At 59.4% G+C, this 26,970-nt stretch overlaps 7 protein-coding genes and 1 pseudogene across 7 annotated transcripts, besides 1 other annotated feature; all 8 read right to left on the reverse strand.

Annotated features, from left to right (window-relative positions):
• Nucleotides 1–397: 397 nt before the first annotated feature.
• LPMP_211380 (hypothetical protein) lies at nt 398–1,186 on the reverse strand (the record flags this gene model as incomplete). The annotated part of the gene is made up of 1 exon (XM_010700622.1): nt 398–1,186. The coding sequence occupies one exon, from the start codon at nt 1,184–1,186 to the stop codon at nt 398–400; it is 789 nt and encodes a 262-aa protein (XP_010698924.1).
• A 662-nt stretch (nt 1,187–1,848) lies between these two features.
• LPMP_211390 (DNA repair and recombination helicase protein PIF6, putative) lies at nt 1,849–4,203 on the reverse strand (the record flags this gene model as incomplete). Its single annotated transcript, XM_010700623.1, has 1 exon — nt 1,849–4,203. One exon carries the CDS (start codon nt 4,201–4,203, stop codon nt 1,849–1,851), a length of 2,355 nt encoding a protein of 784 aa, XP_010698925.1.
• A 974-nt stretch (nt 4,204–5,177) lies between these two features.
• On the reverse strand, nt 5,178–5,921 carry LPMP_211400 (hypothetical protein; the record flags this gene model as incomplete). Its single annotated transcript, XM_010700624.1, has 1 exon — nt 5,178–5,921. One exon carries the CDS (start codon nt 5,919–5,921, stop codon nt 5,178–5,180), a length of 744 nt encoding a protein of 247 aa, XP_010698926.1.
• A 1,879-nt stretch (nt 5,922–7,800) lies between these two features.
• Nucleotides 7,801–8,652, reverse strand: LPMP_211410 (thymidine kinase, putative; the record flags this gene model as incomplete). The annotated part of the gene is made up of 1 exon (XM_010700625.1): nt 7,801–8,652. One exon carries the CDS (start codon nt 8,650–8,652, stop codon nt 7,801–7,803), a length of 852 nt encoding a protein of 283 aa, XP_010698927.1.
• Nucleotides 8,653–10,031: 1,379 nt separating this feature from the next.
• On the reverse strand, nt 10,032–14,126 carry LPMP_211420 (hypothetical protein; the record flags this gene model as incomplete). Its single annotated transcript, XM_010700626.1, has 1 exon — nt 10,032–14,126. One exon carries the CDS (start codon nt 14,124–14,126, stop codon nt 10,032–10,034), a length of 4,095 nt encoding a protein of 1,364 aa, XP_010698928.1.
• A 1,847-nt stretch (nt 14,127–15,973) lies between these two features.
• Nucleotides 15,974–16,360, reverse strand: LPMP_211430 (annotated as a pseudogene).
• Nucleotides 16,361–19,132: 2,772 nt separating this feature from the next.
• LPMP_211440 (hypothetical protein) lies at nt 19,133–22,852 on the reverse strand (the record flags this gene model as incomplete). Its single annotated transcript, XM_010700627.1, has 1 exon — nt 19,133–22,852. The coding sequence occupies one exon, from the start codon at nt 22,850–22,852 to the stop codon at nt 19,133–19,135; it is 3,720 nt and encodes a 1,239-aa protein (XP_010698929.1).
• Nucleotides 22,853–24,106: 1,254 nt separating this feature from the next.
• Nucleotides 24,107–24,572: a repeat region.
• A 1,178-nt stretch (nt 24,573–25,750) lies between these two features.
• Nucleotides 25,751–26,581, reverse strand: LPMP_211450 (adenylate kinase, putative; the record flags this gene model as incomplete). Its single annotated transcript, XM_010700628.1, has 1 exon — nt 25,751–26,581. The coding sequence occupies one exon, from the start codon at nt 26,579–26,581 to the stop codon at nt 25,751–25,753; it is 831 nt and encodes a 276-aa protein (XP_010698930.1).
• Between the last annotated feature and the right edge of the window lie 389 nt (nt 26,582–26,970).

Below are 26,970 nucleotides of genomic sequence, written 5' to 3' on the forward strand. Positions count from 1 at the left end.
ACACACACACACACACACAGACACACACGCACAGACCTGTGTGCGTGTGAAGCATCGATGCGGTTCATTGGAGGTCATTTTCATGCACGTGTACAGCACCCATATTAAGCATCTTTGGCGGCGCCTTTATTTGCTCTGTTCTTCTTACAGACCCCGCGTGAGTACACCAGGTGACGAGCGGAGGAGATACAGGAGGGAAATCCGCGATTGAGGTGAGGGAAAAGAGGAGGAGGAGGGGGGGGGAGCGAAGAGTGCGGCGAAGAGGTCGGAGAGCGTGTCGCAAGAAAAAGGTAGCATCAGCTGCTACCCCCCCTCCCCCCACTTGCTCCACTGTACCCCAGCGGCGATCTTTCCGAAACCGTGCACTCAACGATGCTGCTCGCGTCACCTTCCCCCCTCACTTGGCGATGTGCACCTCCATGAAACGGATTCGCTCTGTTCGGTTCGACACCAGCGAAAACTCTTGAATGTACTTCCACACCGTCGGAAACTCCTTCTTGAGTGAGACGACAAACGCCTTTGCGTTCTCGCACACCGCACCGGCCGTCATGCCGCCGTGACCGACGCGGAAGAGGAGTTGACCCTGTTTATGCCATTCCACCAGCCCTGCGGTGGAGCCTTGCGAGAGACGGAAGCTCAGCGTCTCGCGCTCGTCGAGGCCGTCCAGCGGCGTTATCATCTTGTGCGGGCAGCGCACTGCCGAGTTAGGTGCGGAACTGAAAGTCGCAGCTGCTGAGGAGACGCTAGCCTTCACCGATTCCGTGATGGCGTTCGGCAGCTTCGCCTCTATGCGGGAATCCACTACGAAATGGCTGAACGTGGCCGCGACGCGGAGTGCCCTCTTCATTGCCTCGGCGTCGCCACGCTTGCAGATTGCTTCGGCCGTCACCACCGCGTCGTAGTAGCCGTGCCGCTTGTTGATTTTACCGCAGTCATGCGAGATGACCTTGGGGACGATCAGGCATGTGGTTCGCCCATTGGCGGCGTACACGCGATGTGGCAAGTGGAAGCGGTGGCCACGCACCAGCTGCGGGCACTGCGTGGTGATGACGAAAGGCAGGATGAACTCGAGATAGATGCCTTCCTGGTCTGCGCCACCGCTGCTACGGCTTCCCTCCTCTGCGCAGACGCGCTGCAGCTTATACAGCACCGCCTTGGTGACAATCAGGCGCTTGTCCTGCGGCATGGCTCGACACACGAAGCAAAGGGAGGCCAAACGCGAGGGTTAGGGAGGAGGAGGAGGGGAGGGGGGCACACAAGACGCAGATAAACACTGACAGCCGCGCGCAGAGCCACACAACCAGGGTGGGCTGGGCCTACACAGCAGCAAACGCTGTGTCGCAGAGTCAAGCGGATTGATGTGCAGCTAGCTGATGAGACCCCCACATGTGTGTGCGTGTGTGTGTGTGTGTGTTGATGTGCACAGGAGTGAAATCAGTCGGAGGAGGAGAGGGGAGGAGGAGGAGGGGGGGGGATGATGGGGGCAGCAGTTGAGCCTTCATGGGACATTTTCCCACCTTTTTTTCGTAGATGTCTTCGTCCTCAGTTCTCTGCTGTGTATACATGCGCGAGTAAGACAACTAGAGCATGCATGTGCTTGAGAAGGCCACTGCACTTCCCCCCTCTCACTGGTGTTCCATCGCATTGGCTAACATCTCCCTTCTCCAATACAAGGATGAAGCACTGTGCTAGTCTCTCCTACTCGGCTCGTATATGGCCAAACGCTCAGGCTTCCTCCGTCGCTTGCTTTACCGCCGCTGCGGGGGGCAATGTCATACATGTGTGTCCCTTTCGCCTTAACACCTACCTGGCCACGCAAACCACCCGCGCTTTGCTTTGGGGTAGAGCCTACACCTTCTCTGTTTTGGGATGCTTCAAGGGGGCACTAACGCTGCTGCTGCTGCCCTCCACGTCCGCCAGGCTGAGAGGTACACCGTCGCCAAAGACGCCACCTGCGTCTAGTGGCCCTTCCGCGCGCGCGGTATCGCTTCGTAGCAACAGCGCAGAGTCGACCAGAGGAGGGATGCTAGCCTTCATCATGCCGGTATGCGAGGACGGTGCCGATGTGGCTGCGCTCAGTCCGTAGAAGTCTCGCGCCTCCGTCGACCCATGCGCCAGCACGACATCCAGGTCCAGTGCTGTCAAACTCAAGTCCTCCGCTTTGCGCACTCGCGACAGCGCCACGTACGCCTGCCCTGCCTCGAAGAAGGACTTGTCCAGCGCCAGGCGTATCATAGGCATCGTCATGCCCTGTACTCGGTGCACCGTCAGTGCCCAGGCCAACTGCAGCGGCACTTGACGCCTGGATAGGGTAAGTCGACCGTCTCGCCCGTGCACCTCCATCGTAATGACAGGCACGACGGCCTCTACACCAGTGGAGAAGCGGACGAGTGGCAACGCAGGACCACGCATCTGTGCGACGAAGCCCACGACGAGACCAATATCGCCGTTAGACAGGTGTGACATGTTCGGCAGGGATGCGAGGAGCACCACCTGCGCACCCACCTTCAAGGTTAACACAGCGGGCAGCGACACCTCGCTGTCGATGTCGGCGCCAGGGATAGCGGCGTAGTCCTCGGAGGCGTAGCGCTGGAACTGCATCGACTCCAGCTGCCCCAGCCGCTGTGCGTTGTAGCGGTCCACGTCTTTGCGACGCGCGAGCAACATGGTCGCCTCGACGCCGAAGCGCTCCTCCAGTGTGCGGCCCAAACACCCCTCCAGCACCTCGCGCACGAGCGGCGTGCATTCGCCGCGCCGCACCGCCGCGCAGCACTCAGCAAACCGCGGGTCCTCGGCGTGACGGTAGTCCTTGGTGAAGAGAATTGTCTGAAAACCACAGTCACGCCACGCAGTAGTCATGAAGGCAGGCTGCAACTCCTCGCCGGCGCCACGTGACACCGGTGGCAGTTGCAGGAAGTCACCAACCACCAGCAGCTGAATACCACCGAACGGCAGTGCCGCGTTGTCTGTATGCTGCCGCCGCTGCGAGGAGGCAGAGGGCGCCAACGTGGCACGCAGCACGCGTGCGATGCGATCGAGCATGGCGAATGTGTGCGAGGAGAGCATGCTGATCTCATCAATAACGAGCACCTCGCACCGCTGCCATGCTCGCACAGCATCTGGCTTGCACTGCACGCGCTGCACGATCGCGTCTAGGTCACCCTCGCCGCGGCCGATGCCAGCGAAAGCGTGTACTGTTTTGCCGCCGATGAGTCGCGCTGCGATGCCGGTGGCGGCCGTCACTGCGACTCGCCCGGTGTCCGCCGCGTTTTCCGGTTCCTCTTCTTCAGCTCTCAGAGCTGCCTCGGTCTTCGCACCACGGTGCAGCCGTATGCGAGGTAGGACGTGTTGCAGGACGTGAAGCAGCCATTCTGTCTTGCCCGTACCGGCAGCACCGCTCACAAAGACGTTGTGGCCAGAGCGCACAAGCTGCACCGCACGTTGTTGTTCGCTCGTCCAGGTTAGCCGCTGCTGCTGGGCCGCCGTCACTGAAGTGATAGAGTCGCTGTTACTGCTGCTGCTGCCGGTTACCGCCGTACTCCTCTGGGGCACTGAGGACTGCGACGAGATCAGGGGCATCGGGGATGCCGCCGTCAAAGTCGCAGCAGATGAGCCCCGCTCTGCTGCTCTGGCAGCAGTTTTGTTGTTGTCATGATGAGCCTCGTTCGTCTCTTCGAGATAGCTGTCGTAGTCGTCATCCTCGTCCGCGCCGCGGCCCGACAGCTGTGCAAGGCTGGGGTCCCGCAACTCTGCACTGCCTCGACCGCCACCGTTCCCTTTCTCGTCACGCTGCAGACCCTTTCGGCTTCTGCTCGCCACGTTCCGCTCTATGTCCTTCCACAGCGCCTTGTCCTGCAGTACGCCAGCCATCATGCGCAGCTCATCTAAGTCCCCGGTCGTGTCGATAAACACGCTGCACTGCCGCTTCTCGTGCGACACCATTACAGTCAAGCGTCCTTGCGCCACGCGTGTCGACACAACCTTCTGCAGCCGTACCAGTTGGAAGAATGTGCCCTCATGTTTCTTGTGTCGGCTAGAGCGGACGACGAGGCACGGCCCGAGGCCGCTTTGGCGCGAGAGGAAGCACTCCGTGCCGCCCCACTGACCGATGCGCTCGCCATCCTCGGCAAAGACGGAGATTTTTCCCTGGACAGCGCTCATCGTCATCTTCGGCTTCAGCATGCGTATCGAAGCAGCCGCCATGGTGATAGAGGGGCAGGAGTGGGTACTCGCTATGAGGCAATGATGAGCCGTGAGGGAAGACAGAGCAAAGCGACAGAAGGTCTGACTGCGAGCCACGGCTGATGCTGCACTGACACTGATGGCACGTGTCGGGGTGGGGGGTGGGGTGCGCACACGGCACTGAGAAGGACCTGAAAAAAAAAACAGTAGATCGTCTATGGATGTGTATCTATACGTGTGTGTGCGTGTGGTGGGATAGGCGAGTGTTTGTTCCGCTGCGCTCTGACCCTGGTAGAGGGAGACAGTAACACGGAGAGAGAGAAAGGAGATATGTAGTTGAGAAAATAAGAAGGGCTGGCATATCCTCCTCCTCCCCCACATACCCAAATTGCCGCAAGTGTGCTGAGCCACATGCCTGCCGGGTAATACTGCACACGAGTCTACAGTCGCACGCTCTCAAGACATCCTCACCACACCTCAGTGCGTTGAAGAAATCACCCCTCCCCTCCCCCCGACAGCGCGTGAGTGTGTACTTGCGCTTGTGTCCTTGACGGTGCAGTGTAGCCGAGGCAGAGAAAGGTGAGAGAGGAGGGCAGGGGGGAGGGAGGGAGAACAACCCGCACACGCAGCACAAGAGTGAGCGCAACATCGAAAATGGGTCGGGGCAGTCGTGCGAGTATGCGTTTGCGCATAGGTATGCGTGTGTGTGTGTGGAGGAGGGGGGGGGGAGTGACGAGGGGAGGCGGGAGAAGAGGGGCCACCCCTCGAATCGTACCTCCTTGTGCAGCGGACACTCTTAGCCGTGGGAATGGGCGCCATCAGAACTGCAGAGAAGGAGAGGGGGGTTGGTGAGACAGAGGGGAAGAGATCAGTGAGCTCTCTCATCCCCTGACCCACCTTGCTGCAGTGCTCGTCCTCCACAGATGAAAGAGACGCTCCTGCTCCACACCTTCGTTTTTCGTTGTGGTCCTTCGCGGGATCACTATGGTTGATTCTCACTGCGGTGACTTTGCGAAGCCGCTCAGCGCGTCTCTGCGCTCGTTCCTCTCCATTCCTCTTGCCATGTCCGGCACGGCGGGCGGCTCCACCGCAACGTGCTCGGTGTGGTAACCAATGTTCTGCCGCACATACTGTCGCGCGCCTGCCTCGATGGCCGCTGCGTCTACTTCCTCCGCCGTTAGACCTATCGTGAGAAGACGCCGTAGCTCCACTTCTAAGTTGTCGTGCGCGGCTCGCAGCGCCATGCCGGTGTAGCGGAGGCTCGACGCGGTGAGGAGAGCCGCTCGGTCTGTCTCGGCGAGCCGTGCGAGCACGCCCTCGTAGAGCCCCGCGTTGGTTTCCTCTGCTTTGGCCAGCTGCATCCGCGTTTCAAGCAGCTCCCGTCGCAGTGAGGCGAGCTGCTCGCTGATAGCTGCACTTGTCGGTGCGTAGGAACGGCGCGGCCGTTCTGCGTCGTGAGCGGCCACGGGTGGAGGCGGTGCTGGGGGTGGCGCCGTGGCGGCTAAATTGGCGTTCGATAACGAAGAGGGTGTCGAGTCTGTTGTAGAGGACGCAGCAGCGGCTGCTGGTGGTGGTGCCGCACCTTTTATTCTGGAGGTGGTCGCCGGGATGAGCCGCGGGGAATGGGGCGTGTTGAGCGACGGGGGCGACGGGGTGGACGTGGCGGGCGTCTGCTGCGTCGCCTTTGAGAGGCGCTTCGTCTTCGTCTTCGTCTTCAGCAAACATGCGGTCGTGGACATTGCAGGAAACGCTCGGTGCTGCCAGTGATGGGGTGCGAATATGCAGGAGGAGGGGACACGGGTCGACACCCCTGACAGTGCAGGGCAGATGCTCGCCAGCGGAAGACGGACGGCGGTGCGGCGCGCATGGCTGGCACAACCGATGTGTGACATATAGAGGAAATCCGGGGGCAAGGGGGACTGTAAAGCACGGGTAGGGGTGACGGAGGCGGCGTCGTGGCGTCACACAATTGCCTCGTTACACATAGGTGAAGACGAACTCGTATTCTTAGTTGGTCGGTGGTGGGTGGCGATGAGGGGTGAAGAAGGGAAAAGGGTCGACGGTCATGTGGTCAGAGGATCGCAGAAAGGGAGAGATGGGGTGAGGGTACGCTTGTGTCTCAAGGCGCCGGCATGCGGCGAGTACGCAGCCCAGCTACTCTGTTCACCGAACGAATGTCGTGGCACACTCATCACCATTCATAATCTTCTTCAGCACTTCCTCTCGCATGTGCACATGCGCGCACTTGAGGCTTAGATTGCACTGAAGGGCGAAGAGGGATAAAGAGAGAGAGAGGGAGACAGAGAGGCGCTGATACTTTGTTCCCGGTGTGTGCCGCCTTCCCTCCCTCTCTCTCTCTCCCTCCCCACGGTGCGCATGGCAGAAAGATGTGCCATTCACAACCCATCAAGAGACGGTGTGCATTCCCCCTCCCCTCCATAAGGCCACATGGGCATCAGCCAACGAGTCTAACATGCGGGGCACCACCGTCTTCCTCCGTCGCTTTCTTTTATCGTTGCTTCACCTGTACGTTGCGGTGTACGCCTGGCTGCTGTCGTTGATATGCCAGAGACCGAGTTGAGCAGTACGAGGGGTACCGGGAAAAGCTTTCTTCCCATGAACCTCACCCCATCTGTGCCAGCCCCCGGCCCCCTCCCTCTCCACCACCACCACCACGAAACGACAAAAAAAGAGCCTGGGCAACACACAGACATACAGGCACACCATCGCATACGCCGCCTCTCTCTTCCCTTCCCTTCCCTACCTCCCCCCTCGCGCTCGCCAGCTTGCTAGGCTTCGTCGGGTGCGCGAGGGTGGGTGGAGGCGCGGGCGCGCACAGACACAAGTGTGGGAGAGCTGATCGCGAAGCAGAAAAGGCTCACGGTCTCTGTGGTCGAGCCGAAATGAGTCGGAGGTGGGGGGGGGAGAGAGAGGGAGAAAGAAGCGTGAAGGGAGGGGGTTGGGGCTGGTCCCGCGGCACAGGAAAGAATCGTCTTGCATAATCCCTGAAGCTCAACAAAGACAAGGAGCACACAGCGCTGTGCGTGTAGTGCGTGTGTCTAAAGAAGATCGCCCCTCTGCCCCCGATGACGGTATCCCACGCATAATGGGAGCGAGAGGGCTGGTACGCAGACACAGGCTTATACATTTCAATCAAGTGTCTCCCCACCCCCCTCTTCCCCGCAACAGCTGTCTCCTGCTCCCTGTGCCTCACGGCAGTCTCGCACTTGTGAACAGTACAATCGTTCGAGGACTGCGGTGACGACGACGACGACAAGCGCAGCGGCACAACACAGTACAGACTTGTCGATTAACTCGGCACTGCCGCAGCCCCTCGTCTCCCGCCCTCACGGCTCTACTGTTCCCTTCCCTCCTGTCCCCCTTTTTGGCGGTCCGTCTCGACTTCGCCACGTCCTGTCGCCAGTGCAGAGTTGTCAACTGGCTTGACGTGAGCGAGGGCGTGAGAGTGGAAGAGAGGGGGAGGGCAGCGGCTGCAGCACCAGACGTGTTGCTTTCCTTCTACGCGATGCTCATGAAAGGCGAAATGGCCCCTCTTTTTTTTTGGTGTGTGGGGGTGGGGGTGGGGGGGGGGGGCAAGTAGACCTGCGCACCGCTTGGTTACTCTGAGGACCCGGCTAGCGCTGTGCATGCAGGCTCCAGGCGTTGGTACTTGGACGGGTCAGTGACGAAGTCCGTCATCTCGTCCAGGTCCCGACTCGCTTTCATGTTAGTCGACGCCCCAGACGCAGCCGCACCCTCCATTGTCACCGTCGTCAACGTCGCGACCTTGCTCTTAGTGCCCCACCCGCCGGCCGGCTTCTCGGGTGTCTGGGGACTGGGGTTCGCCTTCTCTGCTATGCTGAGGTAGCGCTTCTCGACCTCCTTGATGGCCATCTGCTGCGTCCGCATTTCATCAATCGAAGGCAGCTGCTGCTTCGTGTAGCACTCGCGGCAGGTGGCAATGTACATGTCAGCGCCACCAATGAGCTCCTGCTGCTCCACCTTGACGGTGCGCCGAGTAAAGCAGGCTGGCTGCTCGTGGCACATCATGCACACCGCCGTTAGCTTATCCACCGCCTCGCAATACGGGACGAGCTCGCAGATCTGCCCAAACGGTTTGCGCCGGTAATCGCCATCGAGGGCCGACACCATGACGACCTTGCCTGCGTCAGCAGCGGTGTTGCAGAAGTCTACCAGGTCCGAGAAGAACTGGCCCTCGTCAATCGCCAGTACGTCGAACCTCTGCCACGTGTCCTGAACCTCCTTCAGCTGCGAGACGGCTGCCTGCGCCCGTAGCATCAGCTGGTCATGCGAGGCGACGTTGTGCTCATCGTAGCGAGTGTCCTTGGAGTACTTGATGACAAAGCAGCTGTGACGAGCGTGGATCTCGCGTTTGACGCGGCGCATCAGCTCTGTTGTCTTGCCGGCGAACATCGGGCCGATGATGAGCTCTATACGACCGCGGAACATCGTGTCTGCCGTTTTGTATGTGGGGTGTATTGAGTGAGATAACGGTGTGTGTGTGTGTGTGTGCGTGTGTAAGTGAACAGGTGCACGCAATGATAACTGGAGAGGGGGAAATAACAGCGGGTTGTCTATGAGCTGGCCGGGGTGGGAGTGGGGGTGGGGGGAGCGATTATGTCTATGGAGGAAGGTGTGCCTACACTCGTTTGTATGCAAGTAGGGGAGGGGAGGGGGGCTAAATGCTGAAGGGCGTGCGTGCGCGTGTGTGTAATGAGGAGAGTCCGCAGGCCAAGCCCAGCAGGGAAAAAAAAAACACTGAAACGACAACCCAAAGCGAGAGAGCAGCGACTTCTACTTTGCTGTGGTAGTGGCTTCTACGATGTAAACGTGTGTGTGCCTGTCGGTGTGCGCCTCGGTTGTACCGGGGTGGGGTGGGGTGGGAGAAGGAGGAGGAGGAGGAGAGGCAAAAGCAAAAAACAGAAAGGACAAGTGCCAACAGGATGGGTAGCACCGACCAAGGCACCGAATAAGGCTGAGAGCGGTGAGTAGAAAATAGAGCACGTGCGTCATGCGTCCGCCACGGCGACGATGAGACTCAAGAGGGTTGAACAGAATCGGAAGCGCCTTGGTAGCGGAATATCCAAAGCACCCCCCCCTCCCTCCACACACACTGACACTCACATTCTCGCATCCACTGCAAGCAGAGGGGGTGGGGTGGGGATGAAGTCATTTTGGGATGCCGATACTCTAAGACCACATTGCCCTTGGAGCGTCTGCAGCATGCAGGACGCACCCTCTTTGCATCGACCCACGCCTCGCCCTGTGCTGTGTGCGCGGTGTTGTGCAGTTCGTTGGGGCGGTGCTTCGACTTCAATCTCGATGAGCGCCGATGACGAAAAACCGGGAGAATACAAAAGTGATAGAGGGGGCAGAACAGAGGGGGAAAGAATACCCACAGACAGACAGGCAGACAGACAGACGTGGCTGCTGCCGCGTTCGCTACCCGCCTCCCTCCTCCTCTCCCCTTGCGTTCCTTCGCTCACCAGGCTGCTGCCCATGACATTTCCTTTTCGCTCGCTTTCTCACCTCACGAGATAGGTAGAGAGCCATGTGAGCTCACCGACATCCATGCCGGAGAGAGAGAGAGGACATGCGAGGAGTGAAGCGCGCGGGGAGGGAGGGAGGCCGCCAATATGAGATCTACGAAGAAACAAAGAAAAATGCCACGGCAGCACAATACACACACACACACAGCCTTACTGACATACAAGGTACAGCTGAGAGGTGGGGGGAAGGAGGTGGGACGGAGCTCGCGGGGTCTAGTCGCACCACTCGCTCTATTCGTGAGATGAAACGGTATCCGAGGCGAGGCCCCGCAGTTTCGGTCACACTTGTGGCGGACGGGTTCGCTTCGCTAGCGATGTGGTGGGTGCGTTCGACTCCGTCACCATTGGCAGGCGGCGATAGCCACATCCTGTGTGCACAAAGCTGGTCCCTATGGCCGAACCACCGCTGGTAGTGGCAGTGGCGTTGGTGCGACGCAAGGGGTTCGCCTTAGTGGTGGCCGTCGGTGCCTCATTGCGGCGAATGGTGGGCGGCGCCTTCGTTGGTGACGCGTTGTTGAGGGCGCCACCCGCGGTTGCTGCGCCCCCGCTGCCGCTCACACCACGTGGCAGCTCTTCCTTGCCTTTCTCTTCCTTTCGCTCGCCTCCGCTGCCTCGAGTGGCGGCCCCGCTACTGTCGAAGTTGGCATCGGGCGAAGCAGAGTCGCTGGCGGCAGCAACTGGCAGCAATTCAGCACTATCGGCGTTCACGGGCACTGAGGTGGCCGTGTTGCTACGGGTATACGTGCGTGAGCTCCCTTGACGATGGAAGTCCAGGCGCGGCGCTGCGTCCATGATCGCTTTTCCACCTGAGCCGGTGACCACGGTGCTCAACGCCGCATCGCTGACCGTGCCCCGTTTCGGTGTGTTGTTGCGCGAAGCGATGGCAGCGTCCCGCGGACTGGTGAAACTGCCGTTGAAGGTCTGGCCACACTTTTCTGAGCCGATTGCCGCTGGGGTGGATGCCGTGCGCGAGAAGTGTATACTCATCGGCGAATGCTTCGCAGAGCGCCTTTGCGTGGCCACCCTCAGATTCGTCGCCGCTGCGTCAGCCACCGCCGCCGTTGCAGTCGCAGGCCCACGACGGCCACAACTCCTGCTCGCGGTCCCCGAAGACATCGAGGTCTCCACCTCCTGCAGCACCCGTAGCAGCATGTCTGCTAGCTGTGCCGACAGCTTCTGGTGATTCATGGCGGTGCGCGACACCGTGGCCCCAAGGGCGCTCTTCCGATGCCCGCTGCGTCGCGTTCCGCTGCTGTCGTCACCGATTCTAACGCCGTCCCTCTCGCCGCCACGTCCGGCTGCCGTCCCCGCCACGGCATCAGTGCCATCGGTAGCGCTACTCGACGAGAGGCTCGCCGCCATTCCCATCGCGGCCGTGGTACACTGCAGGCGGCGCAGGCACTGCTGGAGGATTATGTTGCTGTTTGTCAAGACGATGAGGGACTCCCGGGCAACGTCGTCAAGCTCGGTGTCTTCGTCCTGCTTCTTCGGCGACACCGGCGAAGCAGGATGGTCGGAAGTCCACTTCTTCTCTTTCTCTTCCATCCGGATGAGCTGCTTTACCAGAAGATCAAAGTCGTGCTTCTTGGCTCGCAGCTCCTGCTGCGTCACCTCCAGCTCACGCTGCATGGCGGCTTGGATGTTCGACAAGTCGTTCATGTCCATGTCCATCTCCCTCACCTGACGTGCCAGCGCCGTACGCTCTTGCTTTGCCAGCCGCAGCGCTTCACGCAGCGCTGTCTCCTCGACCGAACCACTGGAGGCGGCGCCGGAGCCAGAGGATGCAGTCGTAGACTGCAGCTGCGTTAGTGCCGTCTCCTTGATGGCCAGGGCTTCCTCGACCTCAGCCAGCCGAGCCGCCGCCAGCGTCGCGGCAGTCCTGTGTTCCTCCAGCAAGCGGTCTCTTTCGGAGTCCGTGGCGTCCGCCTTGGCGCGCAAGGATGCCTCAAGGTGCCTCACCTTCTCCACGAGAGCGCTTTCCGACTCCGCGGCGCTCACCTGCTGATTACGAAGCTGGCTTTCTGCTGCGGCCACACGCGCAGTGAGCTGTTCCTTGGCGATGCGCAACTCGGTGCAGTGTCCCGTCAGGTTACTCAGAGTCTGTTGCAGTTGCTCGCGCTCCTGTTGCGCATCCATGAAGCGCTGGGCTGCACGATGGCTGTCCTCCTCAAGACGGTGTGTTGTCGACTCAGCCGTTGCCAGACGCAACGCGAGCTGGTCAATGCGTTCTAAGATGCTTTTCACATCAGCAGAGCCACCTGGCAGGATGCTGCTCACGCGTGCGTGGATCTCGCGCAGCTGCTTTGACGTGGCAGCACGCTGCGTGTTTTGCGTCTGCTGCGTCTCTGCTTGCATGGCGGCAATGGCGGCTGTAGCGCGCTGCTCTGCCTCGCTGACAGCTCTCTGCGCATCCGCCACGGTTTCGGCCTCTCGCTTGGATGCATCGCTGAGCATTCGCACATACTCATAAACTGCACTACAAGAGTCCTCGCTGAGCTTCTTGGTGATATCCGTCTTGACAGCATCGGCGTCCTTCTTGCTCGCGTAAAAGGCCAATTCCACGGTGACCTTCAGCGTGGCGGCATCGTCACCCAACGAGCACTTTTTGGCCACTACCGGCACGGCGCCCGCAGTCCGTGCGGCATGGCAGAGAAGCAGTGCCTGCAGCACGCGAGTCCGCTGAGCCTCTTTCAGTAAGTGACTCACAGTGCGCTGCGCCGAGGCCGTGGGTAGTGCCATATCAAAGTGGAACGTATTCATCAGCAGCTCCACCTTTTCATTGGTGTGGCGCTGTAGCGCTTCCTGCATCGCTGCTTCCCGCGCTTGCTCGACCGCTGCCTGTGCCGTGGCGAGCTGTTCGTGATGAGTCGCCCGGTCCGTCTTGAGCTGCTCTTCCGCGGCCGTCGCGGCATCCAGCGCGACAGCCTTCGCCCGCTCCAACACGCGCAGCTGCGAGGTCTTCACAGCGAGCGCTTTCTGCAAATCCTGTGCCTCCTGCTGCATCGCCTGCAGCGCCTCGTACACCTCCTTCACAGTAAGTTCGGTTTCGCAAAGTGCAGCATCTATGTCCGTGTCCAACACCTCGCGGTCGGCATCGCGGCGGTGGAGCGAAGCTTCGAGAGAGCGCATGGCGCGGCGCAGGTTGTCCACCTCGGCCACCCTCTCCGCCAGTGTCGCCTCCAACTCCTTGACGCGCACAGCATTGCAGTCAAGCGGCTTGCGAGTTGCCAGCTCCGCCTTGGTCTTGTCAAGAAACGTGGCCAGCTCCGGGTAGCCATGGCTGAGAAGAGAGAAGTTGATCTCGTCTTCTCGGATGCATGCTGAGTGACGGACGTCGAACTCGACGCTGACCGCCTCAGAGTGGGTACGTACCTCGACACTCCTGAGGTAGCCGTATGGGACTTTCAGCAGCGTAGAGACGGAGCGCAGGAAAGCGTCCTTGAAGGACTCAGGCGAGAAACTGTGGCTGTCCACAAAGGCCTGACCGCCGAACAGGTGGTAGTGGTGGGTCACGACAAGGCGGCCACTGCTCGCCTCGTCACCACCACTGCGGTGGCGAGCTACAGCCGGCGCAGAGTTGGGGCGACCGCAGTGGTCGTCATGTTGTGATGTGCGCTCCTGCTCTATCTGCAGCACATCTGAGGTACTCCGCTGCTTTCTCAGCTCTGATTCGAGGGTCGAGATCAGCTGTTCCTTGGAGTCAAGGACGTTCCGCATTGCTGCGAGCTCGTCATCGCGGCACTTCAGCGCCTGCAGGTGAACAGTGCACTGCTGTTGCAGGCTTGCCACAGCAGCCGCAGCGTTCTTGGCCTCACACCTGGTGCTAGTTAGCTGACGCTCCAGCTCGCGAATCCTGCGCTGCGCATCACGCAGTGCCTTCGCGGTGCCAGGCAGACAGCAGTCTTCGTCAGCGGTGGCGTTACCCGGCTTCGTCAAGCAGCGCTTCTGCGCCTGCAAACGCGTCGAGGGGGACCTCCCCTTTTGCTTCAACGAGGCCACTTCGTTCTCCAGTGCCTGAATCACCAGCCTCTGCTCCTCCCCGTTCTTCTGCGCCGCCTCGAGGGCGTGCTGCTGCTTCTGCACAGCGTCACGCACCTCATCCATCGAGACGACTGTCGGTGGTGTCCGCGCCGTGGACGGCTTTGCCGCAGTACTTTGAGTGCTGTTAGCGTCCTTACGGATGCGCAAGCTTCGGCCAGTGCAGGTTAAGCTCATGAGTTCCTTCAAGAAAGCGTCCATCGAGGCCGTCTTTGCTTCCATTGAGGTAAAGACAGCATCCTTGTACTTTCGCTCCTGCGCCAGCACGCGTAGCGCTGCGATGTCGGAGGTGCGCTCCTCGTAGAGCTTCACGAGACGTTGGTTATCCTCTTCCATGCGCTTGTAGTAGTCCTCGAGTTGCTTCTCGTAGGGGACGGATGAGGTTGATGCAGACGCAGCGTCACTGATCGGCCGTGGTGCGGTGGGTGGTGTGTGCGGAGATCTCGACTGCGCCGCGTGCGGCCGAGGAATATTCGAGGCATGCGCTGCTCCCGCCTTGGCCGCCGCAGAGGAGCCGGAGGGCAGCGGGGCTGAGTCATAGCGCTTCAGCTTGCGGTTCTCCATCAGTGTGGTCACGCAGCAAGCCGCGCGTGTGCCGTAGCGATGACTCTTTCCGTTCTATATCGACTTCTATTGATAGAGAAGAAGTATCTATGGATGGATGGATGGTGGTGGTGGTGGTGGATGGATGGTGGTGATGGTGGAATTCAGCTAGCGTACCAGCATGGGCAACACAAAGAGGGTATAACTGCGCCTGCTTGGGTGTGGATGTACAAACGAACAATAGTGCGAGAACGAGAACGAGAGTAGAAAACAATCTAGGAAGAAGAGAGGGTGGGAGGTACAGCGGTGTGTGTGGTGTGTGGTGGGTATATATAACTAAATATACCTACGCATGCATGAGGTACACCGCCCAACCGAGCCTAAACCATGTGCTAACAGGGGACAGAGGAAGACTCGCCGATAGGATGGCCGACAACGCGAGAGCAGCGGAAAAGAGCAATCACGACTAGCGAACGAATGCACCTTTCCAAAGTACTGACGTGACACACAATCGGCATTCCAGCAGAAGAGAAGAAGCAAACAAACCCACCAAAGAGTAATGCGCCTGTTGTGTACGCGTGCGCGCTGGGGTATGGAGAGAAAGGGCCCAGCAATGCCGGAGCAGACGAATGTGTGCGGTCGATTTTCTTGCTTGCTAGCCCTCTGCGCGGGTGTGGTGGGGAATGTGCGTTATCGTGGACTCTCCCTTTTATACCAGGAGGCACGGAGAGGTCGAGACCCCAAACGCAATGATTACAAGCAGTGCAGTGACGTTGATGAGTGCGATGGCGTGTCGCCCCCAAGACCGAAAGAGAAAAGAGAGGAGGAGGACAGACAAGAAGACAGATCGAGTGCGAGGCGAGGGAGTCACAGCGTGAGGCGAAGGGTTCTTCCGGAGGCGATACATCACATCAGTCGGCATCCGACCACACTAACCATCACTGTGCATGTGTGTGTGTGACACAGAGAGAGGCGTGAGCTCATATAATAGAGGACAGCAGAGGAAAAGTAGATACGCCCAGAGAGCACAGAAAAGCGAAGTGCGTATGCGAGGAGAGGGAGCAAGAAGGGGCGGGGGGGGGATGAACGGTAAAGTGCAAGGTAAGGGGGTGGCGTGGGCCAGTGAGTCAACAACGGTAGGGCGGCGAAACCACACGCAAACAATGGCACTTCCTCTCCGACTTCTTCCCCATCTCTCTCCCACTGCCCTCCTCATCTTGTGAGAGTGAGCCATCGACATGCGATGTGTGCGTGCGTATAGTGAGGGTGACATGGAGGGTAGGGGGGGGGGAGGAGAGGTGACGTCGTTAGCATCTGAGAAGCTAACAGAATACACACACTCACATGCACCCCTACATGCGGTTGTCACAAAGCCCCCTTTCCCCCACCCTCCTCTTATCTTCGCTCTTACGTAGGCACCATCTTCTTGAACTTGGTCACGACAGCCGGGCATGACCTCGTTCCGCGCCTTCATCAGCTCTAGTTGCGGGGACACCTCGACCAGCTTTTCCGTCCTTGAGCTGAACCGCCATACCGCTCTATAGTGTTCGCCTCAGTTTACGCGTTGAGCATTGCGAGTGACTCCGTCTGCCTGGACACCTTCTTGGCGTCCTCCGCAGCAATGGGCCCCGGGTTCTTGTTCATCGTCTCCGGCTCCGCGCGCAGCAGGCGGTGCTGTTTCTCAGTTCTTTCGCAAGCACCGCCTGCCGCAGCTGCACTTCCTTCTGTGTCTTGACTGTGTGATCCTTGCGGATGGACTCAGACGCACGGCCGAGAGGGATGCCGCCGCTGTCGTTCACATCGTCTACGTTGAGGCCCCCGCCGCAGAGAGCTCAGTGGTCGCTGGCTACGCTGCTGAGTGCAGAGCTGACTCGCGTGCGACAAGCGCTGCTTCCCGGCGGCTGCGAGGCCTGGTAGACAATATCCATGGAGAAGCCGTTCGTGATGGCGATTACGCCGTCCTTGTTGTCAACCTACACCATCTCTGCCACCTTCTCCAGAGTCGAGAGCGGCGCACGGCGCACCATGATGACGGAGGCAACGGCAATCGAGTAGAGGTCCAACACGCAGATCGCTGAGTTCTCGCTACTGACCCACAGCACCACCGTGTTCTCTGGCACCAGTGAGCTCAGGACACAGCGAAACCACCCCTCCCAGCGTGGCGACGGAGCCGCCGCCTCGCTTTCAGGTTCCGCTCGTCTTTGCCGCTGACAACATCCACACCTTCACTGTCTCATCGTCCCTGCCAGACACGACGTAGCGGCGGTCGCTCTCCTGATCTGTGCACGTGGTGAAGCTGTGCACTGTGCACTGCGGTGACCATAGTACAGGCAACCGCAGTGCACATCTGCTGTCAGCTACTGATGCAGCTTCCAGTCGGAGCACATCGCGTATACGTCAGCTGTGTGGTTGCGTCGACTCACGCAACACCTTCTAGGTTGCGTGATCAAAGACGCGGGCGACTCCAACGGCGCCGCCCGGTCACATGCGGTTTCTGACGTTCTCCCTGAATAGTACAGTGGCTGCGGGCAATGGGCTCGATGCGGTGCACCTCTATCCCAGCTGGGTGCAAGGTGGATGACAATGACGTTGCTCTTCTTTCCCATCCATGCTGTACCATCCAGGGCCACGGCAGAGTAGCACGACTGTCCCCATCAAAGCGCCCAGGGATGACGTTGAGGTCGCAGACGGTTATCACATTGCAGGGCTAAAGGAGGCGCATGTCGGCCGCAGGCCTTGTCACCGGCGCTGGTGCTGCTGCGGTGCCCTGAGGAGGAGGCACATTTCGGCCTACCGTTGAGCGACTTGCGAGATACCGAGAGCTGTGGGTTCCGCTATACCTGCCGGCGGCAGCGTCAACGACTCATTCGTCTGCTTTGCAAGCAGCGGCATACTTGAAAGGTTCTCTCAAAGGGGCACGTGTACGCTTGAACGTACCGACATGGGTCCCCGTGTGTGTGTGTGTGAGTGCGTGTGACTTGATGGGCTCGAGGACGCTTCTCCACGCAGAAAAACAAAAGGGCGAAGCGCCAAAGAAGGCCAAAGCAGCCAGCAAATATGAGCAACACAAACAAGCCAACCGCCCGCAGCGGCGGCGAACAGAAAGGGGGGGGCGAAGAGGAGGGATCTCTACAGAACCCAAGAACTACCAAGCCGAGGGAAGAGGATGAAAGAGGCAGGGGTGGGGTGGGGTCCTTTGTTAGCAAGAATACCGATGCTGATGGAGGTGCCTGTGCTTGAAGGTTCTATGTGCATGTGTGTCTGTGTGTGTGTGGGTGGGTGCTCGAGATATGAGGGTGACAGTGGTGGTTGGTAAATGAAGAGCGTCGGCATGCCGCGAGATAAAAGAGAAACACATGCGTGGCCAGCACAGTAGGAGGAGGAGGAGAGGGGCACCACACAAATGAGTTGGGTATGAGAAGGTTACGGAGAGCTGATATGCACACAACACCAACACGCATGCACCGTGCAAGGTGTGCGCGTGCAGCTTCACGACGAGTAACATGGCGTCATCGAGCAAGCCTGTTTCGCGCTGAGAGAAAGGTGTACGGAGAAAAGGAGGGATTTGGTAGAAGAGAAGACGACGGCAGATGACAAGCACTGTTGCTCCTTATCTCTGCGCACGGTTGCCCCCACACTGTACCCCCCCCGCACACATCCCGTCACCACGGCCGCTTTCTCTCTCTCTCTCTCCTCCTGGTTAGGCGCCGTGTACGAGCCACAACATTCCTTCTGTTTTTTCCTCTCCTTCCTGAGGCGCTTTGTCGAGTGTGCCTGCGTTGTTCTTTTTCCCCTTTGACCTTTACGTGGTACTGCAGACTGTGGTGCGTGCAAAGCTCCCCACCGTGTAGGCAAACGAACAGGAGAGCGAGCCAAGGGGTTTGGTCAGCACCTTCCCTCCCTCCCTCGTCCGCCGGTGGTGCTGCGCCATTTCGTAGCTTCTCCCGCACGCCACAACACAGCCGCCTCCACGCTTGTGCGACACAACAGTCGCTTCCCTCGTTGAAGTTTTTCGCAAAGGGGAGGGGTGGTGCTTGGGCATCGCTGCCGGTGGCAGCGGAGGACGTTAGTTGACACCACACACCCACACGTGGGGCTTGTCGAGACAGACAACTACGCCCTGGAGGAGGGAATGAGTCCTCACACGACGATCATGAAAAATAATAAAGAAGGCAGAGAGAGGGAGAGAGAGGAGAGAGAGAGGGCCATGCCGTGCAGGAACGAGAGAGAGAGAGAGCAGCGGAGGCAAAGGAAAGAAACGAGGCAATGCAGCTTATGATGATAGGCTATCATGATGGCGGTAGACGAAGAGAGAGGAGGGAGGGAGGGAGGGAGGGGTGGGGGGAGCGGAGGAGGAGGAGGATACTCCGTATCGGCGAGTATGTGTGTCCACACAGAAACCACCACACACACACACACACACACGCACACACACATGCAGGCCTATGCAGAGAAAAGAGGTGATACATCAACGATCCACAGATGAGGAGGAAGAGCGCCACGTCAACGACAACTATGAGAGCAGCAGAAGCGCAGCAAACATCATCCAGTCCCTAATTCAGGAAGCAGCAATGAGTGCCACACACGCACACACACACACAACTGTAGATGAGTGACTCAGACGCATGATGGCGACGCAGAAGGAAGAGAGGGGGGTGGGGGTGCCGAGCCAGCACGCTCTCGGAATATGGGGGAAAAAAAGAGATGGGAAGAAGCTACACCCGGCACAGACCCACAGCACAGAAGGAAAGAGAAGGCACGGAAGGGGGGGGTTGCGCGAGCACACGCAACCTCCGTCGTTACAGCTGATTCCGCGATGGTGACATGGACGGGGATGCGCTGCTAACAATGTCATCGATACTGGCGCACCGGTTCACTGCGTCCAGATCGAGTGGCCGCACCCCGCTCTGCTGGTACTGCTGGATCTTGCCCAACAGCCGCTGCGTCTCACTGCGCTGCTCAGCCAGCTGGCTGGAAGAGCAAGCCAGAGAGTCTTGCAACTGCGTAATCACCGTCTCCGCATCTGCCAGGCGGACAGAGAGATCTAGGTTGAGCGCGATGAGTCGATCCAGTGAGTCCTTCTCGGTGTCGTCGTTGCACGGCGCCGCGGAGTCGGTGATATGGCTGTCACTGCCACACAGCCGCGCCGGTTGCGTAGGTCGCCCTGAACGTCGTTCAAAAACCCGACGCGTCGCCGGGATCGCAGCATCAGTGTCGTCCCAGTCACCCGCGGCTGCAGCCTCTCGGTTCGCTGCCTGGCTCTTCAGCTGCTCTGCTTCCAGTGCTTTCTGCAGTGCCTCCATCGCCTCGCCCATCTTCTCCTCGCGCACGCATTCCTCCTTCAGCGCCGCGGCGGCCTCGTCAAACATGCTGCACGCCTTCTGCCAGTCCCCCCGGGCACGCAAAAGGTCCAACTGCAGTTCACCCTGCTCGCGCTTCAAACGCGAGATCATCGGCTTGAGCTGCTCGTGGAGGTAATTGTTCAGCGCTGTGTGATCATCACGGAGGTTCTGCACTTCCTCTTCTGAGGCCCGGCTAGCAATCGCGGATTGCGCTGGCGCCTCAAGGGTCGTCGGCGCTTTCTTTTGATACTCCGCCTCCAGCTGCTGCTGCTGCTGCTGCACCTGAGCAGTGAGCTCCTCCACTCTTTTCCGCAGATTCCCATTGTCGAACTGCAGCTCGCCGCGAGCGCGTTTCAAGCGCGCTATCATTGGCTTGAGCTGCTCCTGCAGATAACGTTTGAGTGCCTCATGGTCTTCGTCCTCGCCGGCGGCGCACGTTGTTGGGAGTAATTGCGCCCGCCCCGCGACGGCAGTCATTTCCGGCGCCAAAAGGTCGTCAACGAGTGGGGGCTCTGGACTGTAATCCTGTGTGTGGGTCCCGCTCGATTCGTGAGCAAGATGCCGTGAATCACTTAATGTTTTGTCCTGCTGCTGTTGCTGAGCCTCCTGCAGCCTCTCCTCCGCGTCCCGCAGATGCACACGTATATCGGCCAGCGTGGCATCCTTCTCCGCCATCTCATTCTTGAGGTCACTGATAAGCTTGATCTGACGCTGCAGGGTATTGCGGAGGGTGTCATTCTGATCCTTCAGCCGCTGCCGCTCCGAGGCGCTGAGCCTACTGTCACTGTCGCCGCTGTTGTTGCTGCTATTGGGATGCTGTGGCTCCGGCGACGATTCGGCAGGGCGCTGCTGCTGCGCCATAGCCAGTTGCCGCTGAAGGTCCTTGATTGTAGCAGCTGCAGTGTCGGGGACCGTTTTGTCTGCCGTGAAGGCGTCCGTGTGGAGTCGCATTAGGGCAGGGAAGCGGTAGGTCTGCATGCGCCGCTCTAGCTCCGCTGCCGGCACGCTTGCGGGGTGTACCACCTCGACTTCGGCGAGAAGGCTGCCGAGGCTTAGGTCCACTCGCTTCAGCTGCGTTGGTGCCACGCCGAGGCCCGCACAGCAGTCCGCGATGAAGGTGCTGCGCAGCTCATGGGGCTTCTCCTCCATAATGTACCGCCAGTTCCCGCCTTTGAACCGGCGAGAGAGGCGCGTGCGCTCGACTGGCACGCCTGCGACGCTCGCGCTATCTCCGTCGCTGTGGCCGGATGTGGAGAGAATCGCACTGAACACGTTCGCGCTGTGGTTCACTGCCCCGCCGAGGGCCGTGCTATGCGGGCCAGAGTCATAGTGGCTGTCGCCGTGCACGTAGTCGGCTGCGCTCGGCAGCCTGGAGATGCTCGACGTCTGCCGAGAGAACGACGCAGCCTTGTGCTGGTCCAGCTCGGCCTCGAGCTCGCGCTGCCGCTCCAGAGCTTCTTCCAGCTGAGCCTGCGTGTCGATGAGCACGCTTTGAAGGCGCCCCAACTCGTCATTCATCAGATGGTAGGAGGCAGCACCGTGCGAGGCCGGTACCGGCGCACCCAATTCTTCGTGTGGCTCGTCGGCGCGCCTCTCGAGCTCGCGGATGAGGCCGCGCAGGTGGTCGTTTTCTTGGGCGAGCAGCTGCTGCGTCTCGATCTCGCACTGAGCTTCCATGCGGTACGTCTCGTAGTTGAGCTTGGCGTCTCGCTTCGTTGCCTCCAACTCTTCCTGCAGGCTGCGGATGTAATCCTCAACCCGCGGTAAGGGGGCCGGTATTGGTAAGCTATCTCTGTCACGGTTGATGTACACGTCTCGGTCATTGCTGAACGGCGCCATGGCCAGGGCAGAGTTGCTCACAGCGTCCGCCGGGTTACCGCTTGCCGGTGTTGCCGCCACTGCTGTTTCACAGTGCCCGTTGCTAGCGGTAATGGTCTGGTGAGCTGCCAGCACTGCGTTGGGGTTTTTGGGCACGCCAGCCGAGACGTGCATGTTGTCGAAGATAATCGGCGCCGTCTCGGCGTTCCAGCACTGCATAACACCACTAGAGGAGGCAGTCCACACCTTGTACGCCGTGATCGACTGCACCTTCTGCATCGCGAGTACCATACTCTGGCTGCGGCCCCAATCCGGTAAGCGCACCGCGAGATCCTGCAGCAGCGACCGCGTTGCGATGTCCCAGACCAGAATGTGGCCATGTTTGTCAGCGGACCACACGCGTGACTCCACCACCATCAAGTTGGAGACCGGCGCGGTGTGGCTGCTTCGGCAGACCGTGAGGCACGATAGCGAGCGCATGTCCCAGACACGCACCGTCATGTCCTCGCCGGCGGACCATAGCTGGTTCGCGTGCGGCACGACTGCCAGCGCCAGGACCGCGCGGCTGTGTCCGGTAAAGGTATGGATGTTGGCCTCGGAGTTCTGCTGGCCAGGCGGCGACTCGTACGGGTCCCACGCTCGCACCGTCCCGTCGTCGCTGCCGGAGAAGACGACAGCACCCGTGGGGCCGTTGTACACGCTGAGGCAGCGGACGCCGCCGCTGTGGCCGTGCAGGATGCGTTGGAGCTGGGCGTTGTCCTCGGCAGGGACCCACTGGCACACTTTCCAGTTTGCGCCGCCGGTGAAGACGGCCCCCTCAACCTCGACCATACAGTTCAGACCGCCATTGTGCGCCATCACTTCCTTGAGCAGGGTCATATACTTGGCGCTGTACACATGCAGGTAACCGTCCTGGAACCCGGCCCACACCACGTCCTCGGCCGGGAGATACAGGAGAGAGATGCAGTAGGAGTCCTTGCGGCCCGCCAGCTCCTTCAGCGGGGTGGCCTTGGGCAGGGCACGGATGCAGAGTGTTCCGCTGTACTCGGCTGTCCACATGATGCGGTCGTTCACAGGAGCGATGCAGCGCACCGCCCCCGGCACAGAGTATGTGGGGTTCACATCCGCCACATATACCATATCGTCCGCACGACCCCCCTTCGAGTGCGCGCTGGTGGCAGTGACCGGCATCCAAGGACTATTGCTGTGTGTCGACTGCGCACCTGACACCGCAGTGAGGGAACAGTTATTGGCCTTGGGGGTGACGGAGCTCGGGGAGCGCGGGGTAGACTCGCTGTGCATCTTGTACAACTGCTGGTATGGGGGCGACTCTGCCCGAAAAGTGGAGCGATAGTTCATGGTTTGTTAAAAGGCCCTGCTTGAACTTGTGTGCTGGTACTAAAGGAAAACGCGATGTCACGCTCGCAATGTGCGCGCACACACGCACAAATACACCCACGCACGCACCCAAACACCCACACAAAGACTCTATTCAGTCACGGGACGCAGACTTCTACTTTGCTGACTAAAGCAGCACTCAGCAAAGTGTGGATGGGAAAAGAATGAAAGGAAAGTGGAAGGGAGCGGGAGAGGGTGCCCCTGAAAGAGGCGCCACACCACACACCCGAACACACACACACACACACAAAACCTCGCTCGGGTGAAGTAATGTGGAAAGCAATGCAGGAGAAGAGTGAAGGAGTGGTAGTGGTAGTGGGCAAGGGTGTGTGTGTGTGTGCGAGCTGCGTTGGGGTGGGACGAGGGGCAGGTATACACCCAGACGAGTGTACACGAGGAAGAGAGAGACGGAGGAGACTGTGAAGAAGAGGGAGAGGAAAAGCCGATTGGGGAAGAGGGAAACGAATGGGCAATTATAGAGACGGGGTTACATGCAGAGCGCACAGTGAGGACAGGGGCAGAAGGAAGGGGAAGCAAGGAAATGCGCAGGGGCAGCCATGCACCCATACAGCCACACAGACGTGTAGTTCTGTGTTACTCACACACACACACTCTCTCTCGCGCATCTTCTCTGGCCCTTCATCTACACGCCCAACGGCGCATCATACGCCCCTTTCCCGCATTGCGTGCCTCAGCCACATTGCCTTGTGTTCCGCGGTGCAGGAGTCTCATAAGTGGAGCGCGAGCAGATGAGCCGTGCCTGACCGTGGCGCACGCACCCTGACCCGTCTCTATCACTGCTTGTTGGTCATGTGGACACGTTGCTCGATGTTTGTACGTGCGTGCGTGCGTGTTTGTGTCCGGAGCCACACGGCTAAGATAAGAGTGCACGAGCCAACAACAGCCTACGGCTCGATACATGAAGGTGAATGAAAAGGAAAACCAAACAAACAAACGGCATATACATAGTCGAGAGAAGAACGGGCGCCTGTACAGCGCGGGGCTCGCACTCGTCAACACATCCCCCCCTCTCCCTCTTCCACAAACACGTTCAAGCGCGAGAGCGCGGAGCAGCGAGAACAGGAGGCGGGAGGAGAATCAAGGATAAACAACAATGAAGAATGCGAAGGAAAACGTGCTGCAGCCCATATATGGCGATACAGCAAGAGAGAGAGAGGGAGGGAGGGATAGTGGCGCGCAGGGATAGTCTTTGTGTTTCCTTCTCACGTGTCCACTCTATCATGGAACATCAGTTAATTTCTGTGCTACTACTCCCCCCTGGGCCAGTGACAGGCCCCCCATCACGTGGTGCGAAGCAGCCGCAGAGACATGCAGTACAGCAGTGCGCTGACCCAGTCAGCTGAGAAGGACATCTGTCTCGAACTATACCCACCCACTCCCTTCGATGGCCGCCTGGGATGCGCTCGAGTCACGCTGGCACTCTGCCCATCACATGGATGGCACAGGCGGGCTCACTGTCGCAGGTCGCTCCAATACCACGCCATGCAGGGCCTAGCCGCCAACAGCCGTAGTGGCAAATCGCTCTGACATCCCCGACGCCATAGGAGCTCGAGCGTGTCACCACCGGAGGTGACTCGGTATTGGGAAGGGGTAGGAGGGCAGCTTGGCTTCCCTACCCACCCTGGGGGAGTAGGGGGGTTCAGGATACCAGGCTGAAGTGAGTGAGATCAACATGAAGATGAAACCAAAAACAAAACAAGGGTAAAACTGGTAAAAAAAGGTGGTGAAACACACAGACATATTTGCATCGCCCATCGCACGCATGCAGAGCGGGAGGGAGGGGGAAAGGGGGAGGGGGTAACTTCGATGGGGTCTGCAAATGAACGTCGCAGATGGTGTTGGCCGCGTGGTTCGAGAAGGGGGGAGAGGGGAGAGATGATCACTAGAGTAGCACGTACGGTGCACGAATGCCCCCCTCGCCTCTTTTCCATTGTTCCCTCTCCTGCCGCTCATCTCCAGACTCAAGTCAGATCTCCAGCGCCACCCTTCTGTATCTCGCCTCCTCCCGCCACTCCTCGCTGAGGACGCCCTTTCGTTCTCCGGCCGATCCCATACACGAACAGACATGCCTACATGCCTTCAGATGTGTGTACACTGAACAAGGAAGAAGGGGAGTAGAGGGGAGGAGGAGAAGAGCGACACGGGGTCGAGCTTTCTGCTTGCACTTTGCTTGTCTCCTTGTACCGGTGAGGGGCGTGCCATGTCGTTCCCCTCCCTCGACTATCCTCTTCTCTACCCGACCTACCCCATACACCTGGCGGCTTCACGTCGGCAGTGTGGAGACGACACCCACCCACACACACACACAGAGGGGGAGAGACGCAATCATAGCGAGGGGCGTGGAAGAGAAGCAAGAGGAATACAAATGCCGTGATGCGCACGATAACGACTGAAGTCAGTAATAAACAGACCTACCTCAGCATGACGAGAGGAGCGAGTGAGGAAAAATAGAGCGAGAGAGGGAGAGACGCACACACACACACACACAGATCCCGAAGACAGACACATGTCCATCCATCTCGAGAATCACAGGGGGAGGGGACAAGGCACTACCATCGGCAACAGCAGCGGCACTCAAAAAAACGGGTAGGCGGCACACCCATACAAACGCGTGTTTGTCTGCACATGTGTGTGCGTGTGTGTAGACGGGGGTGTGGTGGAGAATAGGGGGCCTCGCTCCCCCTCTCTCGCTCTTTTTATTCGGCTTAGCAGCCCCAGCAGGAGAAAATCGGAATGCGCAATATGCGGCGCTTCGCTTCCGTGTTCGCCTTCTCCCCTCCCCTCACCCCTCCGCGACGGCTTTTCTTCCTCCTTTTCCCCCTTTTTTCTGTGGCTCGTCTACATGATATCGTGATTTTGGAGGTACTCGGTGATGTCCTTCGTGATGACTGACATCGGCCGGTTCGCGTCAACGTGATACATGATGGATCCGTAGTAGTCCAGTAGGTCGTTCACCATTGAATGGTACCCATCTAGGCGAGGGCCAAGCACCTCGCGGGTGTCATCGTCGCGGTGCTGCAGTCGTTCAAGCAGCGCTGTGTCGTCCTCAGGAGGCGGGTTGTACTTGAGGTGGTAGATGGTGCCGGTGAGCGGGTCGGTGCGACGACCTTCGACGCGCTCGAATAAAACTTCATCCGGGGTGTCAAGTACCATGAGGATGCGGGGGGTCAAGCCTGCCGCGTCCAGCGCAATCGCCTGAGAGCGGTTGCGCGGGAAACCGTCCAGTAGCCACCCGTTCATCACTGCGTCCTCTTTTGTCAGTCGGCCGCGGATAATGCTGATGATGAGGCTATCCGGAACGAGTTCGCCGCGCTGCATGTAGTCCTCGGCAATTTTGCCCAGGTGGGTGCCCTCAGCCACTTCGGCGCGCAGAAGATCGCCCGATGAGACATGGACTGGCTTCTTGCCAGTGGTACGCTTGTAGTAGGAGCAGATGTAACCTGCTTGCGTGCCCTTACCGCTTGCCGGCGGTCCAGCCAGGGCCAGCCGCGGCGGCAGCGACGAGGCCGTCAATTCATGTACATAGCGAAGCGGTTTGGCTGGTTTTTCGGTGATGATGCCACGCAGGACGTACTCCATCAACTGCCCAATGTTGTTATCCTTGATGTACTTGACGGTGTCCTCGGAAAGGCCGTCATTGGAAGACATGAAGGGGACAGGCACTTTCATGACGGACGTCAGACTGGTGTCCGCGAAAGGGGTATCGCCAGGAGTACCACTGAGGCAGAAAGCCTTGCCCTCCACGGTTGCGGCGGCGGTAGTTGCATCCGCCGCCACAACGGGGGCGTTCGGTTGCTGGAGTTTTGTTGCCATGCTTCGATGGTCAGCAGCTGCGCTCATTTTTCTCCCTTCACTTGTATAAACGAATAGAGTGGAATGAACGAAGAGGAGTACGAGCCGTGTGTGTAGGTGGGGGACTTGTGGTACCGCTCGTGCAGTGGTGGTGCAGCAGCAAGCAGAACAGATGACTGTGTGAAAATATGTGGCTGTTTACGGAGGCTGCGTTGGCGTGGATGCAGGCGTGCGTGAGTCTCGGATGTGTGGGGACGCAAGGCGGG

Source organism: Leishmania panamensis, assembly GCF_000755165.1.
Source record: "Leishmania panamensis strain MHOM/PA/94/PSC-1 chromosome 21 sequence".
Taxonomy (NCBI): domain Eukaryota; phylum Euglenozoa; class Kinetoplastea; order Trypanosomatida; family Trypanosomatidae; genus Leishmania; species Leishmania panamensis.